This window comes from Danio aesculapii, chromosome 3 (assembly GCF_903798145.1).
Source record: "Danio aesculapii chromosome 3, fDanAes4.1, whole genome shotgun sequence".
Classification (NCBI taxonomy): domain Eukaryota; kingdom Metazoa; phylum Chordata; class Actinopteri; order Cypriniformes; family Danionidae; genus Danio; species Danio aesculapii.
The window spans coordinates 39,884,356-39,904,776 of NC_079437.1; the positions used below are offsets into that span (position 1 = coordinate 39,884,356).

The 20,421-nt window shown below is 31.8% G+C and overlaps 1 protein-coding gene across 2 annotated transcripts; it reads left to right on the forward strand.

The window, feature by feature from the left end:
- Positions 1 to 1,009: 1,009 nt before the first annotated feature.
- On the forward strand, positions 1,010 to 20,026 carry ap5z1 (adaptor related protein complex 5 subunit zeta 1). 2 transcript variants are annotated; one of them, XM_056453961.1, is made up of 18 exons: positions 1,010 to 1,123; positions 1,231 to 1,368; positions 3,821 to 4,007; positions 4,078 to 4,222; positions 6,250 to 6,362; positions 6,465 to 6,633; positions 8,637 to 8,678; positions 10,046 to 10,186; positions 10,267 to 10,304; positions 11,957 to 12,119; positions 12,191 to 12,369; positions 14,498 to 14,640; positions 14,721 to 14,873; positions 15,477 to 15,588; positions 15,692 to 15,789; positions 17,208 to 17,340; positions 17,409 to 17,623; positions 19,616 to 20,026. In XM_056453961.1, the coding sequence occupies exons 1-18, from the start codon at positions 1,083 to 1,085 to the stop codon at positions 19,884 to 19,886; spliced, it is 2,481 nt and encodes an 826-aa protein (XP_056309936.1). In that variant the 5' UTR covers positions 1,010 to 1,082; the 3' UTR covers positions 19,887 to 20,026. The 2 variants fall into 2 exon arrangements, with proteins under 2 accessions (XP_056309936.1, XP_056309937.1); XM_056453962.1 differs by lacking the exon at positions 8,637 to 8,678.
- Positions 20,027 to 20,421: the final 395 nt, after the last annotated feature.

The following is a 20,421-nucleotide window of genomic DNA, read 5'->3' on the forward strand; positions in this document are numbered from 1 at the left end:
GCGCTTTTACAATGTAGATTGTTTGAAAGCAGCTTAACATAGAAGTTCTAGTAAATTGAAACTGTCAGTCCAGTTTTCAGAGTTGAAGTTCAGTTCTGTGTGGTTTAAATTTCACTGCTAAAAGCCCAAACACTGAAGAGCAAATCCATCAATGGACATAAGCTGCATAGGATTTTGAGTGAATCTGTTGATTTTAAGATGAAGTAAATTTAAAGATATTAATCTAATAGCACCTGGTGGAAATATCAGATATTTACAAGTAATTTACAAGATTTTATGAAAGAATTATTTTGACATAACTCCTCAGTGGAGGCTGGTTTTAATTCGGACACACCTGGGCTAGCTAATCAACTCTTACTAGGCTTTCTAGAAACGTTGATGCAGGAAACATTCATGCAGGTGTGTTGAGGCAAGTTGGAGCAAAAATTTGCAGGACATCGGCCCCCCAGGACTGAGTTTGGACACCCCTGGTTTAAGTTAGCCTTACAAAACACTTATTGGGTTAACTTTTCAAAATGTCAGAGAACATGGCATATTTTCTGTTATTTTGACCATTTGTCATTTTATGTACATAAATGTTTTGAATAAAATCTTATTTAAGAGTTAGGGTTAAAATATATCAGCAGAATTGACTAAATAAAATATAATCTAATATTAATACGTTTTCATCAAGCACGTGCCAGTATACAGTATCTGAACATGAAAGCTTTGCAGTGGTCTCTGGGTGCAAAATATAATGAAAAAAAATATTGGTATTATTAATGAGTGTTTAACAATGTTTGCTAGCCTACTTGATAACCTACTTTATTTAATAAAGTATAAGGGTAGGTTAAAATATAGAGAATAAAAGAGAAAAAAGGGAAACCGTACACACATTCATTTACCTAAATATATAACAAAAAACACATCATTTTTATACCCAAAGTGCCTCCCGATTGTTACACTATTTTGTGACCGACAGAAACATAAAACCGGAACCATTTGCCGTCACGTGATTTGCTGTCAGGACATCTCAGCTGACGGGCGAAGCGAATGTTTTGATTCTCGTTAATGTTTTGAAATGTTATTGTATCGTTCTCAGAATGTATGCAGCTGCGACGGAGAGTTTAATAAAGCAGGCAAGGTAAGACTATAGATATTTTTTTGCTGTCCTAAACTGTATTGGCCACATGGCTGGTCATTTATGAGTTCCAGATAAGTTCCCCATCTAATTCACTAATACATTTTCAGAGAAATAAAGGAGGAAGAGCTGCAGAGGTTTTGCGGACGCGTTTATAAACTGCTTCACAGTAAAGATGTTATTGGAGAGGCTGTGGATTCTCTTCAGAGGCTCCATTTGATTGTTTCTGCCACTAAATATGCCAGAGAGTAAGTCATATTCATTTTCAATACATTTGAACTGATATGAAACCATTTGTCGCTCTGAGTCTTTAAAAGTGCACCACCCTTACGATATATATATATATATATATATATATATATATATATATATATATATATATATATATATATATATATATATATATGTATATATGTATATATATATGTATATATGTATATATATATATATATATGTATATATGTATATATATATATATATATATATGTATATATGTATATATATATATATATATGTATATATGTATATATATATATATATATATGTATATATGTATATATATATATATATATATGTATATATATATATATATGTATATATGTATATATATATGTATATATGTATATATATATGTATATATGTATATATATGTATATAGTATATATATATATATATGTATATATGATATATATATATATATGTATATATATATATATATGTATATATATATATATATGTATATATATATATATATATATATATATGTATATATATATATATATATATGTATATATATATATATGTATATATATATATATGTATATATATATATATATATGTATATATATATATATATATATATATATATATATATATATATATATATATATATATATGTATATATATATATATATGTATATATATATGTATATATATATATATATGTATATATATGTATATATATATATATATATGTATATATATATATATATATATATATATATATATATATATATATATATATATATATATATATATATATATATGTATATATATGTATATATATATATATATATATATATATATATATATGTATATATATATATATATATATATATATATATATATATATGTATGTATATATATATATATATATATATATATGTATATATATATATATATATATATATATATATATATGTATATATATATATATATATATATGTATATATATATATATATATATATATGTATATATATATATATATATATATATATATATATATATGTATATATATATATATATATATATGTATATATATATATATATATATATATATATATATATATATTATATATATATATGTATGTATATATATATATATATATATATATATGTATATATATATATATATATATATGTATGTATATATATATATATATATGTATATATATATATATATATATATATATATATATATGTATGTATATATATATATATATATATATATATATGTATATATATATATATATATATATATATATATATATATGTATGTATATATATATATATATATGTATATATATATATATATATATATGTATGTATATATATATATATATATGTGTATATATATATATATATATATATGTATATATATATATATATATATATATATATATATATGTATATATATATATATATATATATATATATATATATATTTAATTTATTTTTATTTTATTTTTCAATTAACTGGTGTATGTACATTTGTAATGTTAATTAGAATTTCTATATTCAGTTGAGGGCTGAGGGGGCAGCACGGTGGCGCAGTGGGTAGCGCTCTCCCCTCACAGCAAGAAGGCCGATGGTTCGAGCCTCGGCTGAGTCAGTTGGCATTTCTCTGTGGAATTTGCAGGCTCCCCCCGTGTTTGCGTGGGTTTCCTTTGGTGGCTGCATCTGCTGCATAAAACATCTGCTGGATAAGTTGGCGGTTCATTCTGCTGTGGCGACCCCGGATTAATAAAGGCATTAAGCCGAAAAGAAAATGGATGAATTTAGGGCTGCACGATATTGGAAAAATTACGATATTTTGTTATTCTGCGATATTCTGTATATTGCAATATGAATACAATTTCACCAGAATAAAGGTGTAACTTTGGTTCACTGAGGCATATTACCGAACATATCCGGAAAACTTGACCCCCCCACCCGCGTCTGTGTTTTGTATCATTGAAGAATATCAAATAAAGTCTATACAAAGTAATTATTTATTGAGTGTGAATCATGACCTTCTGAGTAATGTTATTGACAAGATTAACGCACCAAAAAAGGTTTAAGTACCGCAAGCGCGCAGTTCAAATGTCAATACTCACCGTTATTTCTGTAGATAGTCAAAGTTTTACAGCATCTATTCTTGATAGTATTGATTTGGCATTTTTGTTCAAAAAAAATTATACATTTCAAACTTAAAAGACTGACTTCTCCGAAAAAGATCATGATAGTTAATATAGATAAACCATAGTAACCATGATTTTACAACACTCAACATAGTTTAACCATGATTTTTGTAGTAAAACCATGCTTTTAAAAAGAGTAATTAATCTGCCAAAAAAAGAAAACATGGTTACTTTGATAATGTTCATGTTTTATTGTCATAAGTGCATAAACCTGATGGCATTGCATTGCATCTCCCTCAGGCTTCCCTCAGATCTGCTGATGAAGCTGCAGACGCTTCTTCGTTCTTCATCATGCCCAGAGCAGCTTCAGTTTCTGTCATCCTCCATCATCCGAGAGAGTTTTCCTCCCAGCGTGCACAGCCTCTGCTCAGATCTCAGTCAGGACAGCAGGATCTTCAGCTGTGTGGCCGCTGTTGTTCTCTCTCAGGTGAGGCACAGGCTGCTCTGCTTGTGTTTTCTTCATGCACACTAAAGTGATCAGCTCTCATTTTTTACAGGCTGGAGGTAAAGAGGACATGATGCCGCTTTGCCACCACTTGATGAAAAGTTTTGAGTCTCGGCTGTCTGACGGCCAGATACCCAAACACGCACTTCCTATTCTCTCCAGTATGATTACTGCTTATCCAGAGATTCTCACAGACGGTAAAGTTTAAAATTTATTTATTTATTTATTTATTTGTCTGCTTGTTTGTTTGTTTATTCATTCATTTATGCATTCATCTATGGAGGACGAAACCTGCAAAAACAAACCAAAAATATGCAAATTAATAAATAAACGAGTAAATAAATCCATAATTTCCTGCATAAATGTATATAAAATGTATAAATAAATGTATATGAAAATCCACAAAATCCTGCATAAAAAAACAACAAATAAAAAAATGCAAATAAATTAATCCATATAAAAATTCACAAATTCCTGCATAAATAAAACGATAAATAAATAAATATGCAAATAAATTAATATAGATAAAAATCCACAAACTCTTGCATAAATAAAACAATAAATTAATGTATATGTAAATAAACTAATCTATATAAAAATCCACAAATTCCTGCATAAATAAAACAATAAAAAATACATATGCAAACAAATAAATGTATTTAAAAATCCACAAATTCCTGCATAAATAAAACAATAAATAAATAATTATGCAAATAAATAAATGTATATAAAATCCACAAATTCCTGCATAAATAAAACAATAAATAAATACATATGCAAATAGACAAATGTATATAAAAATCTACAAATTCCTGCATAAATAAAACAATAAATATATTTGCAAATAAATAAATGTATATAAAAATCCACAAATTTCTGCATAAATAAATGTATAAATAATTAATAGTGTGGACAGGTAAATAATTTATTAAATTACACAAATGTTGGGGGAATAAGATCTGAAAAAGCCCCCTCTGCCCACCCCCCCCCCCCCCCCCCCCCACCTCTTATCAAAACTTTATTCATTCCTGAACGTAGTTCCATATTTACTTTTCCTCAGCTCAACATGCTATGTATATATTTGCGTATTAATTTGATTATTATTGATTTATTTATTTATGCAGGAATTTACTCATTTATTTATTTATTTGCATATTTATTTATTGATTGATTTTGCAGGTTTCATCCTCCATATTCATCTAATGTGTATACAGTTAAAGTCAGAATTATTAACCCCCTTGAATTATTAGCCCCCCGTTTATTTTTTTCTCCAATTTCTGTTTACGGAGAGAAGATTTTTTTCAACACATGTCTAAACATAATAGTTTTAATAACTCATTTCTAATAACTGATTTATTTTAGTTTTGCCATGATGACAGTAAATAATATTTTACTAGATATTCTTCAAAACACTTCTATACGACTTAAAGTGACATTTTAAAGGCTTAATTAGGTTAATTAGGTTAACTAGGCAGGTTAGAGTTACTAAGCAAGTTATTAATGATGGTTTGTTCTTTAGACTTTCGAAAAAAAAATATAACTGAAAAGGGCTAATAATTTTGACCTAAAAAATGTTTTTTTAAAAATTAAAAACTGCTTTTACTGCTTTTTACTTTTTCTAGAAGGAAAAAATATTATCAGACATACTGTGAAAATGTCCTTACTATGTTAAACATAATTTAAAAAGGAAATATTTAAAAAAAGAATAGAAATTTCAAAAAGCGGCTAATAATGACTTCAACTGAATGTGTGTTACTCCTATGTATATTATATGATATTTATAATATAACATAATATGATAAAATATATATAATATACATATTATATGTGTATATACATATATTATATTATATTATATTATATTATATTATATTATATTATATTATATTATATTATATTATATTATATTATATTATATTATATTATATACATGTACACGTATACAGTATACAATACATCAGTAGTTATTATTTATGTATAATTATTATTTTGTGTTCATCTTGGGTGTGCATTATTGTCTAATAATTCATCAGCCTGTTGTCAATTATTCATAACATAATATAACGAGCAAATATTATACATTTAATTTAATTTTATTTCCTAAAATGTGTTATTTATTGCGTTAAATCCTTTTCTAATCAACTTTTAAACACCAATACTGTACAACTGTTAACTCTAGAGTTTTAGATCTGTATGTATGTTATGTGGTCACTCACTAAACCAGATCAGGTGAATCTGGTCAGCCGTAAGTTGGTGGATTGGTTGCGTTATGCCAGTATGCAGCAGGGAGCCTCCATGTCTTCTGGGGGATTTTTCAGTGCACCAAGAACCCGTCAGGTGGGACATGTTGCTTTTCTTCATCAACTACCGTCAGGCTGAAGTTAATGAGTGTGCTGTGGAGTGATCTCAGTTAACTGATTTTCATCTTCTGTTGATCAGCCAGCTCCACTGACAGAGGTGGACGGGGTGGTGACGGGGGATTTCTTCACTGTGCTATGTGTGGGTCAGAGCTACACTGAAGACCAGTGGATGAACATGTACGCTTTCTCCATGATCAAGAGCTGGCTGCTCACTTACGACACAGAGGGGACGACAAACACAGAATCAGGTACTGTTTTTGTAGAGACGTTTTTGTGTACATTTGTGTTATTACAGTTAGAGTTATGACGAAAAGTCGTTAGAGAAATAAAATGTAGATCAATTCTGAGATTTTCAAAAGTCTCAAATCTATACTCTCTTGAATAGATTCTGAGCAAAGTTTTTAACAGCAGAAAGCGTTGTATGCTCTACAAATAGGGGTAGTCTGCTTGCTTCCAATTCCTTACAAATACCACTTGAACCAAAATAATTCATAATAAAGTAAGGAAATGTTTAAGCAAATTATAAGCAGTGTTTACATTAATCTCGTAAGTCAGTCAAATGACAATTCATAAACAAATGGAAAGGCTTGACCGCATTTCTAGGACACTAGTTTTAACTCTTTTGTTCTTGATCCATCCAGTAGGGGGTTTTTGAACAGGTGTTGTTAGATATCGAGTCCCCCCTGCAATCGAGTCCACTTAGGAGCCCAATGGATCGTCTGCATTGAATGCCTGATCAAAAGCTATTATCGCGATACCTTGTTAATCCTCTTTACAAAATAAAAGCGCCCACTAAATATAAACTACTAAGCGAAACGCTAAATATATCTCATCAAATTGCTGAAAGTTGGACTAAATTGGATAGATGGTTGTAAATAGACATTGATGATGTCTTTTTGATGTTTTAATGTATTTATATGTAACATTCTATATTTACATAAGAAGTGGTAGCATGTCATGATCTAAAATAAAAGCACGAAAGAGAAATTCTCCATGCCACAACACATGCCTTTAGTTGTACATCAGTATATGAAATACATAATTTAAAATAGTTTTATGTCATTGTAACACTCTTTTAAATTACATAAATTTAAACAAGATTCCGCTGCATTTATATATATTTTTTAATAAGGCGCTACAAACTATACCAATTACAACTCCAGTGAAAAAATAGGATCACCCAGGGTCCTAGGCGGACCCAGTTGTCAGGGGGGGGACTCTGATGACACAGGAACAGCCATCTTACTGAATGCTCAAGGGCTCTTCCTCATAAGTGTTTGTGTGTACTGTACAAATCTAGCCTAGAGCGCCATCTGCTGTTTAAAACTAAGCTCAGAATCGATTCAGCAGAGCATTGAGATGCATTTTGAAAATCTCAGAAGCGATGCCGAATGGATTTAGAAAACGTTTTTTCTTTTTGCCAAATCTCCAATTAAAGTATTGTTTATGCATTTATTTATAATATGATAATTTCACTGCAAGAAAGAAAATTCTGAAAGATTTAAAAATATTTCAAAATTCTTAGATCTGAAAGCTTTTTCTTGACAAGTAAAAAAAACATTGGTTTGTTTTTAGAACTAATGTCAGTCTTAAGTGAGTTTTCTCTAAAACATGCTAAATAATCTGCCAGTGGGTAAGTAAAACTATCTTGTTTTCTGTTTGAACTGATCTGCCAATTTTTTTTTAAAATAATCTGACAATAATCTGCCAATGAGGTGAGTAAAATAATCTTGCTTTCGGTTTGAAATAAGATTATATTACTTACCCTATTGACAGACTAGTTTGCTTGCTTTTTCTGAAAAAATTCAGTCAATTTTGACCTACAATATTTCTTCTACTTGTCTAGAAAATGCTTTATTATTATTATTATTATTATTATTATTATTATTATTATTATTATTATTATTATTATTATTATTATAGATATTTTGGGTAGAAACGAGACCAAAAGCTTAAAGCGTTTTTGCAGTGTTTTAATTTACATTTATTTTTTGTTTGGTACTGTTTCTAGTTAGCTTTTATCATTCTTTTTTCTTTTTTGTTTTACTGTATTTCAGTTAATTTCCAAGGAAACATTTTTCACTTTTTGTCTTTTTTTTTTATTTTTTATTTTTTTATTTGTCCAATAATTGTATTTAATTCCAGCTTTGTTTACGATAAAGAATTGAAACTATCCACTAACATCTTATGACAGATATATACTTATTTAATTTAGCTAAAGCAAGTAACATGTTATTTTCATCTTTGCTAGCTCTACTAAAAAGAGCACAGATCATTCAGTTACAGCACCAAGGTAAGTTACAAGTGAAACGACAGATAAGATCAGTCTCAATCCAAAGTGCTTTCCTTCCTAAAAACAATCAAATGCTTTCGACGTTTTCCAATCAGAATCAGTGGGCTCTTCTGATCCTAACATTCTGGGGGTTCATCATAAATAATAAGTTGCAATATGTATCAAATTGATTTCAAATCTATGATTATGTTTGGAATGAAATGCTAGCATGCTATCTGCAGCGTATATCCTGCATACAGCCTACAATTTCAATAAAATAGAGCTTAAAGTGTAGTATACACAACAATAGAGCACAATAATCGTGTTTCAGAGGTAGTGTATATCCTGCGTACAGCTTACGATTTCAATAAAATAGAGCTTAAAGTGTGGTATACACAACAATAGAGCATAATAATCGTGTTTCAGAGGTAAAAAGTCTATTTTCTCAATAAGAAAATTAATTTGAAGAATAATGGATCATTTTAAAGACAGATGGTTTGTGAGCTCCAAGGCTGTTGTTAAATGCATTTTGGTGGGTTTTCATGAATTCATCTTAGCCGGTCACGTTTAAAATGGAATTTGTGGCAAAAAAAAATCTGCATTACAAATAATGCTGTAGAAAATTTTCTTTTTGTCTGATTTTGTTTGCTGCTTCTCTTTAAACCAAAGTTTGTAATGTTGTAATTCATATCATTTGAATCTGGTAGTTTTTAAAATATTTTTATGGGAAGTTAATGAAATAATTGAGCAGGCATAAATGAACTCTATAAGCATTTCATATTATGTTATTGTCACATGATCCCACCATATTTACATTTGTGTGTGGCATCTATTTACTCATCGGATAATTAATTAAAAACTGTTAGAAGCTCTTAGAAACTGTTAAAATGATATTTAATTGTGTAAATATTTATAATAAAAGTGTGGATACAGTCTGTATTTATTATATTTGTCATATCGTCATTGAATGTCACATACTTGTGTCACTTCAGAAACTCATACATACTTTTTCACATACTGTTTTTGCAGTACAGCAGGGAATGCATATGCATATTAAAATGCTGCCATACCTACTTTTTATTTGTTTGTGATTTTAACATTCGGTCAAAATTTTAATATGAATCTTTACTTCTGCCAATGAGAATATTGTAATAAATATGTGTGGTCGGTTTTTATACTGCATTATTTAATGTTTAAGTCATTTGGGTGTTCAGAAAATGTGCATAGTGTGCACACTATACATGCTGAATACTGTAGAAAAAATAAATATGTTGTAGTAGATTATTCCAAACATAATCTGTGTGTCCTGTCATATGCTGAATGAGGTGCTGTACCGTAATTTACTGTACTGTGCTGTTCTGTAATGTGCTGCTGTGCTATTGGTGCAGATGACCGCTCTGAGGTGGACAGTTCAGTGATGTCCATGGTGTCGGCCACATCTTCCTCCAGCAGACTCCTTCCTCCCAAAGAGAGACTCAGAGAGAAGGCTTTCGAGTACTGCCAGCGTCTCATTGAACAGAGTGACCGCAGTGAGTACAATGTATGTAGAATGATAATTATTTTGTGCTAGTAAAGTACTGATTTATTTCTCTCTTTTTTATATATATAGAAGCTCTAAAGAGGACAGATACAGAGCTACAGAAAGCTGTAAGTACCACTTGTTTTACCTTGCAAAGGTTTGGTACAATTTCGAGCCTGTTTAGATCTGGTAAGATGGTATTGGCATAGAATAGTATTATTACAACTGTTTATATTTGAATATATATTTTTATATCTATATTTTTATTATGATTTCCTGTGATGACAATCCTTCAGAGGTCATTCTTGTATAAAGATATGGTGCTCAAGAAACATTTACTTGTCTGCTTTTCAGGATGGATAAGAAAAGTTTTAAAGAATGACTAATTTTGAAATATTTATATATTTTAATACTCTATAGATAGACTTTTTTAGCTAATAAATTTTCCATGAGAATGAAAAATTCTTAACCACATTTTGAAATTATGCTGTTGTTTTCACATTTTCAGTTGCATTTAAATTAAAGGTGCTGTATGTAAGTCTTTGAGTCTTGTAAAGCAAAAAAATACCATAATATGTTTGTAGATATTTAAGAAACATGCCAAGTGCCAACATACTTGTTTATCTGAAAAACAATGCTGAAGTCATATATTCTGCGTTGAAAATTTCTTTTATGTTGTAAATTTCTTTTATGCTGTCTCTGTTTTGGTTCATTTAATCCATCCACTGCCAATTTAGCCAATTATATTTCAGCACCCCGGGTTGCTTTGTTGGAAAACCACGTATTTCATTTATTCAGAAAGGCTTCAAAGCATGCACCTGTGACCGAAATGCGACCTCTGGTGGACAGTAGCAGTCTCAGAAATGAGATGCAGATTCAGAGTTTCACATGAGGTTATTAATTAGCAAATAATATAAATATTACGAGCGTAAACATTAGGGTAGCAGATTACATTGTCCTAACAACACACTACGTGTAGAGAAATGCAGTGATGAGCAATTGTGCTCATTACCAAACAAAACATGACAGAAATTTAAATACAGCCATTTAGAAGCACAGAATAGTGCACTTGCTGCACTCCAACGAAATGGTAAGGTTTATAATCTAATTAATACATATTAAACCTCTTTAACATTATTAAATGTAGATTCTTGAATCACTGATATGTGTTGGCTTACACTAGTTCACAATTCTAAAGATAAATTTTAAATGGTTTATTTTATTTTAAAGATCTGAGGTGAACTATCTGCTGCTGCTTTCAGTAGTATAGCAATAAATGTCATGTAAAATGGCATTCAAACTCGCATAGTTAGCATTTAACACTGAATAAAGCACATGAGGTGTACCTGAAGTGATCGTTGTCAGTTTTCTGTTGTTCAGCTCTAAGAAATAGAAGCTGTTTTTAATCAGTTCCAGGTGTTGGTTTGGACAAAAATTCCTTTTAATATGAAAATATTCCTTCTATCATATGCCGTTGATTTATTTAGAACAGGATTTAAATCAGCCTTTTGGCATGATTGTCAGACTCGCTCTGTCAATCTTGCAACCTGCGCTTGTGTTTGATTTTATTCAGGAATGTAATACCTAATTCAACCACTGGGTGTCAAACTTGCATACGGCACCTTTAAATGTCAAGTGAATATTTCAGCTTTTAAATTGGCCTAAATAAGGCTTACAGTGAAAATTAAAATGAAAATTTGAATTTTAAATGTGAAAATAATTCAAAATACATTGCTACACCTTTATATTAAGTTAAGTTAAATGTTTATCTGTTGCACAGTGTATTGTTGAGTCTGTATCAATAATGGACATCATCTGTGGTGAGGATCCTTCATATGTGTACCGTGCCTTTCCCTGCATCAAAGCCCTGTATGGCAGGCTGAATGGAGACTTTGCCTATGCTCGAACCCTGCTGCCTATTGCTCAGTTCTACCTCAACCACAGTGAGTACATTCACCGTTACACCTCAATTAGTGTGACGTATGTATCTCAGCATCTGTGTCTCTTTTCTCAGGTGAGACGGCCGCGGTGGATTCGGAAGCTGTTTTCTGCCAACTCTTCGGCCACTGTCCCGCTGAGCAGTTCAATGAGCCCATGCTCGCGTTCGAGTTTGTCCAGTTTTGCCTTCTCAATGCCAGCGTTCTGCAGGACAGAGTGGCCAACTACAGACAGAGCTTCCCAAATCTCCTAAAGGTGGGACACATATCTGTTTAATCCAAACAAAGTGCTGTTAGGATAATTTATTATTATCTAATTATTACATTAAAACCTGGTTAACTTGCTTGGTTTTTCAGTTTTCAACCTGGTTAACTTGCTTGGTTTTTCAGTTTGTGTAAAATAAAGCATTTTGGAAACATTACTTAACAGTACATTTAGTACAACAGTACAAGGTTTTGCTCTACATTGTAAATTACAGACACCAATATAGAATTTTAAAATTGGTATGCTATGGTAATAATATTTACAGTGCTCAGCATATATAAGTACACCCCGACCCCTCATAAATCTATCTTTTAAATTAATATTTTAATAGGAAGCTATACAATATTATATTTGTGCATATACATTACATTAGTCAGTACTGAAGCCAAATATGGAGCTCATCTAACAAAATAACTGAAGATAACAGTCTAAAAACGAGTACACACAAATTTATATGGTATAGGAAAATATTAACTAAAAATTTTAAAAAGAGGAAAAATCAAGAGAAGCAAAAAAAAATTATTTTTTTCCCCCAATACTTTGCTTGAATTTAATTGTATTATCTGTTCATTTTTAAGTATGTTTGGTGACTAAAATATTATTTTAATAAATATAGATTTTTAATAAATCTGTTTTGTTTAAATGCATCAAAATACTTTGCCTATATATTCACTGAGAAATGGAGAAAAATATTCATTTTCAAAATGGGGTGTACTCAATTATGCTGAGCACTGAATGTGGTGTAAGCGAGTAAATAATGTTTGTGATGTGTGTGCAGTTAACAGTGTACAACACAATGATCATGTATGATTTACCCAAATCTGAAAATTCTGTCATCATTTAATCATCCTTCACTTGTCGCAAATTTGTATGAGTTTCTTTCTTCTGTTGTACACAAAATATAAAAATAAAAGAAAGCTGAAAACTTGTAACCATTGACTTCCATAGTATTTGTTTTTCCTACTATGGTCAAGGGTTTCCAGTGTTCATCTTTCTTCAAAATATCTTCTTTTAGGTTCAGCAAAATAAAGGAAACTCATTAAGATTTGGAACAACTTGTGGATGAGTACATTTTAGAGTGATCTGTCACTAAGTTATTTTTAAAAAAAAAAGGAAAAATCTGATAGTAGTCAATGGTAGATTAGTCTTCTGGTCTTTCAAATCATCTCTGCTCCACCATTTTCTTGAAAATAAGTTGTACATGACTATAAATTTGCCTGTTTACACAATGTACAATAACTCGTTAATTTTATTTTCGGCTTAGTCCCTTTATTAATCTGGGGTCGCCATAGCGGAATGAACCGCTAACTCATCCAGCATATGTTTTACACAGCGAATGCCCTTCCAGCTGCAACCCAGTACTGGAAAACACCCATACACTCACATTCACTACTGCCAATTTAACTAACCCAATTCACCTATAGCGCATGTCTTTGGACTGTGGGGGAAACTGAAGCACTCGGAGGAAACCCACAAGAACATGGGGAGAACATGCAAACTCCACACAGAAATGCCAACTGGCCGAGCTGTGGCTCGAATCAGCGACCTTCTTGCTGTCAGGCAACAGCGCTACCCACTGCGCCACTAAGCTGCCAGTACGATAACTAAAACTAAAACTCTTTCTACTTGAAACAACAACAACAATGCAACGTTCACAACATGCTACAAAGAACTGACCAATTTTAAACCGTTTCACTGCAGCCCAGTTCTAATACACAGAATTCTATTGTCCTCTGTGTGTATGCTAATATAGTTATATTTATAATTATTATTCTACATAATACTAAAGTTCAAACATCATCCACCCTTTATCCCGCTGTATCAGATGGATGTGGTTTGGGAACTTGGAACTTTAAATCTGGATTAATCAAATTACTGTCATATCTTTTGAAAGGGATTTAAAACAAGTAGTATAAAACAAGCAGAAATAATAATGGCATTCACTATAAACAAATCTAACCCAGATAAACTATATTTAAAGGGAAAGGTGTTCGCTTTACATGTATGCTTGATTTTTTTAACTTCTTTTTTTCGTACAAAATATTTCGGGAGCAAACACTTGCAAGTTCAGCTAACATTCAATGAAAGTGTGTCATCAAACGTTCTCTTTCCCTGTCAGTTCTTAGCGTGGAACAGCTCAGGACTGATTGCAGAGTTTGTGGAGCTGCTCCCATCACTGATAGCTCCAGATACAGCCATTGAGTTACTGCACACCATCCTGGATCTGCCCTGTTTAGCAGCGGCTCTGGACCTCCAGCAGAGGTACATCACTTCACTGAGCGCAGATCAGCTTCATAACTCTGAGTTGATTGTGATGTGAATTAGACATCGTGCTATTACAGATCGTCGTGCTATCAGGCTCCAGACCGTACCACATGGGACCAGCAGGGGGCGAAAGTGGCAGCTTGTCTGGAGGCTTTCCGCCAGCCGTCCTATAGAGGGCTCTTTCTCTACATCCTCAGACCTGAAGCTGGCACTGGAGACACAATAGACAGGTCATGCCTGACATATCATTTAAGCAATCTGATCAAATCTAGTTTTTCTGAAAAATGGATTATAAAAAAACCTGATTAACTTTCCTTCTCATGAAAGGAGCAATAGAAAGCTGCCATTGTGTCAAAAAACAAACAAACAAAAGAATGGTGTCTACAAAGTTTACAATTTTAAATGAAGTCGCAGGATTCTTATTAGAGTGTGAGGGTGCAGAATAGATATGAAATTCAAAGAGAAGAAACAATTACACTACTGTAAGAATGGGGTCAGATTTTTAGAAATAAATATATTTCTAAAAGAAGTCACACATGCTCTGCTCGCCATACACTTAATCCAAAATACAGGGGAAAAATTTATATTATGAACTATTCTGAACATTTTCTGCCACCTTTGATTACTTTAGTGTCATTGCTGAATAAAATATCATAGTGTCTTGAAACAGTGACAATACTGTTTCTTCAGATTTTAATATTAATTTAAATATGATGTGATTAATATAGTTAAGTCACTGCAAAAAAATAGTCTTCCACCACCTGAATGTTGCATTTGGATTAAAGTGTGTTTTTAAATGTCTGCTTAAAATAAATCTCTGATTTACCTCATAGGCTAAAAGAGCTTCATCAGATTCTGGCTGATATGGTGGATTGTCCACGGGTGGTTCAGTGCGCTCAGATTGTTCCTGTGCTTCTTCATGTCTACTTCAACACAGTAACAGAGGTGAGAGTGAAAATGAAAATAAAAATTACTGTTGTCAAAATCATTTTGTGGAATCTCTGGCAACAAGAGATCTGTTTCCATGGGTTTTTATTGTCTTTCATAGAAAGCTGATGAGAAGATGATGAACCAGCTGCTTCTGGTGTTACTGGAGAGATGCAGCCTGCTCTACAACATCAAAACATTTCATGTAGAGGTGCAAAGGTGAGGCATTTTAAAAAGATACTATATTATTTTAAAGATATTATTTTATATTATATTATATACAACTATAAGGCAAAACTATTATTATTGAAAAGGCGATGTTTAACAGAGCAAGGCAATGTTTTTAAATATTTAAAAAGAAACAAAAAAATTGCCTGGATGGAATAAAAGCAGTTATTACATCAAATTAGGATCAATATTATTAGCCTTAAGTATATTTCTTTCAATTGGCCACACACATAAACTCTGTTGTCCAATGACTTGCCTAATTAAGCAGATTACCCAATCTTTAAAGGGGTAGTTCACCCAAAAAAAGGAAAATTCTGTCCTCATTTATTCACCCTTCAACTGTTTCAAACCTGTCTGCGCTTTTTTTTCTGTTAAAAAACAAAAGAAGATATTTTGAAGAATGTTGGAAACATACAATTGACTGCAATAGTATTTTTTTTTTACTATGAATGTCAGTGGCTACAGGTTTCCAACATTCTTCAAAATTGCTGAGCGCTATAGAAGTAAAGATGACTTGTACAATAATTAGAAACTATAACAGTAATAAAAACCACGAAGATAGATCACTACTAAAATTTCTGGAGAGTACAGCAATCGAAAATTGTTAAAAGCATACAGACACTTGCTTTAGTCAACAAACATAAAGTGTCCCATTGGCCCCAAATAAATGAATCTTGCTTTCATTAACTAAAGTGATCTTTGGTCCAGTTTTCTGACCACACTACAAAGATTAGTCCTATAGGGCCAAGCAGTGACAATTTAGCAAATTGAGGCTTGTTCTCTAATTTTGATCTTATATAAGTGTACCAAAAATATTTCATCATGTCAGTGAAGTTAGTGCGTCGACACATGCACATCGGTGCTTGCGGCGACCCGAGTTCGATTCCACCTAGCGGTCCTATGCCGATCGTTCCCCTCTCTCTGCTCCCCGTGCTTTCCTGTCAATACTCTCTGCTGTCCTATCAAATTAAGGTGAAAACCCTGAAAAAATTATTTGTAAAAAAATAATAATAAATATATATATATATATATATATATATAAATGTCATCATACTTGCCTTATTCTCCGTGTACGAGCGGGCGCAGCCATTTGAATCTTTTTGGCTCGAGACTTCCGGTCTCATTCACTTCCATTCATTTTTGGACATTAAGAGCAGCTCGTTATGCTGTTTGATGTTGCAAACTGATGTTTTCTTCTTATATTATTCTGCTTTGTCTGTATTGTCATGAACACACTTGTTTGTAGAGCAAGTAGTTTGACCATTTTCTGCTGTTCATTATTCCTAGTCATTTCTCCCAAAGGCAGCTGAATCAGAAGTTCTAAAACAATTGCCAAAACGAGCGCACTTCTGCATTGCAGAATAAGGTCAATCTTCTGGAATTTAATAATCATTTTGTTGCGATTGTAGGGTGTTCAGCACTCACCTGCAGGCCCTGTGCAAACTTCACCCACTACTGATTGTAGATCAATCCAGGGAGATCCTAGAATTCGCAGGTTCCCCGACCAACATTTACAGTAAAGAAGACTTCTACACACATGTGGTGAGTTAAACTGTTAAGACATTGATTGTGTCATTATTGTTGCTGTGCTGACTGTCTTGACTGTGCAGGTGTGGGTTATTGGCGAGTATCTGTCAGTGTCGTACGACCCGCGCTGCAGGGTGGAACTGATCACCTCTTTCTTTGAGTGTTTGGAGGCTGTGCTGTTTGAGATCACGCAGGTCCGACAGTCTGCCAGTCCACCCAGTTTCTCCCCGCGCCTCATCACTGTGCTCATGACCACACTCGCTAAACTGGCCACACGCAGTCAGGATCTTATTCCCAGGTAAAACAACTTGCGGCCACTCAATATATGTGTCATATGCTTTTGTCATTTCAAGTTGCATTTACCAAGCAGAAAACATATTAAATACAAGTGACTGATGTTTCAAATAACAACTGTGAAAATATGTACATAAGGCATTCAGTGCATCAGATAGATTTATGTAAAAATGAAACACACTTATTCATTTTTTCATGATCACTTATTCATATGTTTTAAATACATCATTTCTAATGGGAGTTTGCAGGATGGTGGCAAAGAATAAAGATAAATGTTGACAGTTAATTCATATTTTGGGGCTTCGTTTTGATCCATAATTAGTGTTTTAATATGTCAACAAGACAATTTTTTAACTATTGTCACACTTAATGAATTTTTTCTGTAAATCATAATAATAATAATAAATACATGCAGAGCATGGACATTTTTAATTTTTTAAAAATCATTTTAAGGTCAAAATTATTAGCCCCTTTATGCTATATTTTTTTGATAGTCTACAGCAGTTTTTCCCAACCCTATTCCTGAAGGCACACCAACAGTACATATTTTGGATGTCTCCCTTTTCTGACCCATTAACTTCAGGTGTTGGAGTCTCTTCTGATGTTATGATAAGATGATTCAGGTGTGGTTGATTAGGGAGAGGTTGAAAATGTGTACTGTTGGTCTGCCTTCAGGAACAGGGTTGGGAAACACTGGTCTAACGAACAAACCATCATTATACAATAACTTGCCTAACTACCCTAACCTGCCTAGTTAACCTAATTAGCCTAGTTAAGCCTTTAAATGTCACTTTAAGCTGTATAGAAGTGTCTTGAAAAATATCTAGTCAAATATTATTTACTGTCATCATGGCAAAGATAAAATAAATCAGTTATTAGAGATGAGTGATTAAAACTATTATGTTTAGAAATGTGTTGAAAAAAATCTCTCTGTTATACAGAAATTGAGGAAAAAGGGGGACTAATAATTTTATTTATATATATATATATATATATATATATATATATATATATATATATATATATATATATATATACTTACAAATAAAGTATATACATACACACATATGGAAAATATAAAAGTACAATTTATCAGTTCATTTATTGTGTTTATGTATATTATGAATATAATTAGATTATTCTATATGAATGTATTCGATTACATTTTCTCTGTAGACAAAATTAGTTCAGTTTATTATTTATATATTTAATACAAAATAAAATAAAAAAAAACAATGAAAATTTGTTACATTAAACAGCTTATTCAGGAAGGCAGTACTTAATTAAAAAAATAACAGTTATAAAATAGTATTAATATAATAAATAAACAATTCATTTTGGTGTTCTCAATATATATATATATTTTTTAATTAAAAGTTAAATATGAATATCTTGGATATTCTGGAAAAGGTGTGTATACTGACTGAGTAGAGCTGTAAATATATACACAACCAGTCAAAAGTTAAGTAATAAGTAATCTTAATTACAAATGTATTTCGAATTGTTAATTTTTTTTAGGATTAAAAAGGGGGCTGCGATTGTATAACAAAAACACAGCAATATTAGGAAATATTGCAATAATTTTTTTCTTTTTCTTTTTTATAATAGTCTATACCTGTGATGGTGAAGCTGAATTTTCAGTGTCACATGATCCTTAAGATATTATATTATTAGATATTTGTGGCTGAAAGGGCATCTGCTGCATAAAACATGTGCCAGAGTAATTGGTGGTTCATTTTGCTGTGGCAACCCCTGATAAATCAGGGACTAAGCCGAAGGAATGAGAGTGAGTAAGTGAGTGTGTGCTATTTATATTATTATTAACTATTATATCAGTTTAAATTTTTCAGGTGTAGTTCAATTGTATTTCTATTTTCAGCTCAACTTATATTTTTTTTTTCTAAAAAGTCGTAACACACAGTAAAACCCAAATCCATTATCCACCAATATTTCTACTGTAAACCCCTCACTCTTTCCATATCTGTTTCTCTCCTAGAGCGTCACTCTTCCTGTCTAAGATGCGAACGTTTGCGCGCAGTGCTCCAGTAACGGCCTGCTACAGCGAGGAGGACACTGAGGAGATCATCACACGCGCACACGAACTTATTAACCTGCTTAAGTTGCCCAATGTGGCTCAGTTTGTCCTGGCTCCTTCAGCTGGGGCCGACGGCCCTCGCTGGCACAGAGACACCAATGCCTCGCTTCCACAGGCCATGAGGGCAGTCAGCGGCCTCCTCCACAGACACTCCAGCTTCCTGCCCGCATAAGCCAATACCAGGAAAACCATTTCGAAGTAACTGCGCAGAGAGGGGCCCTTTCTGAAGGACATGAAGATGGAGTCAGAGGAGAAAAACAGGCAAGCACTGCACTTCACTTCTGCCTGTCCATCACTAATATATATATATATATATATATATATATATATATATATATATATATATATATATATATATATATATATATATATATATATATAAACATTCAGACACAAGAGGTTTTGATTTATTTGTTTGATTTATTCACATGATTGTTAGGGACGCATTTATATAATTCAAAATAAATGTGTTTACTGTAAAGTTGGTTTTATTACTGCTATTTATGGTAAGTGCCAACGCTGTTAAAATACAGCTTTGAGTTTGTGAAGCAAATACACATCAAATTCGACACCTTACAAGTGCATCAGGTGGTTATTGTCATGTTTACGCAGCATTATGACAAAATGAGTAGAAACATGTTTACATTCAGAGTCACATTGAAAACACGCTGTCATTTCTTGGCTTTTTAATGCTAAATGTATCAAGA

What these genes read in the sequence shown, in the direction of transcription:
- ap5z1 (XM_056453961.1), top strand. Translation starts at nt 1,083, where the DNA reads ATGTATGCAGCTGCGACGGAGAGTTTAATAAAGCAGGCAAG. An exon ending in TCCAGAGATTCTCACAGACG is followed by an intron (nt 4,223 to 6,249) that starts GTAAAGTTTAAA and finishes TCACTAAACCAG; the next exon opens with ATCAGGTGAATCTGGTCAGC. An exon ending in AGTCAGGATCTTATTCCCAG is followed by an intron (nt 17,624 to 19,615) that starts GTAAAACAACTT and finishes TTTCTCTCCTAG; the next exon opens with AGCGTCACTCTTCCTGTCTA.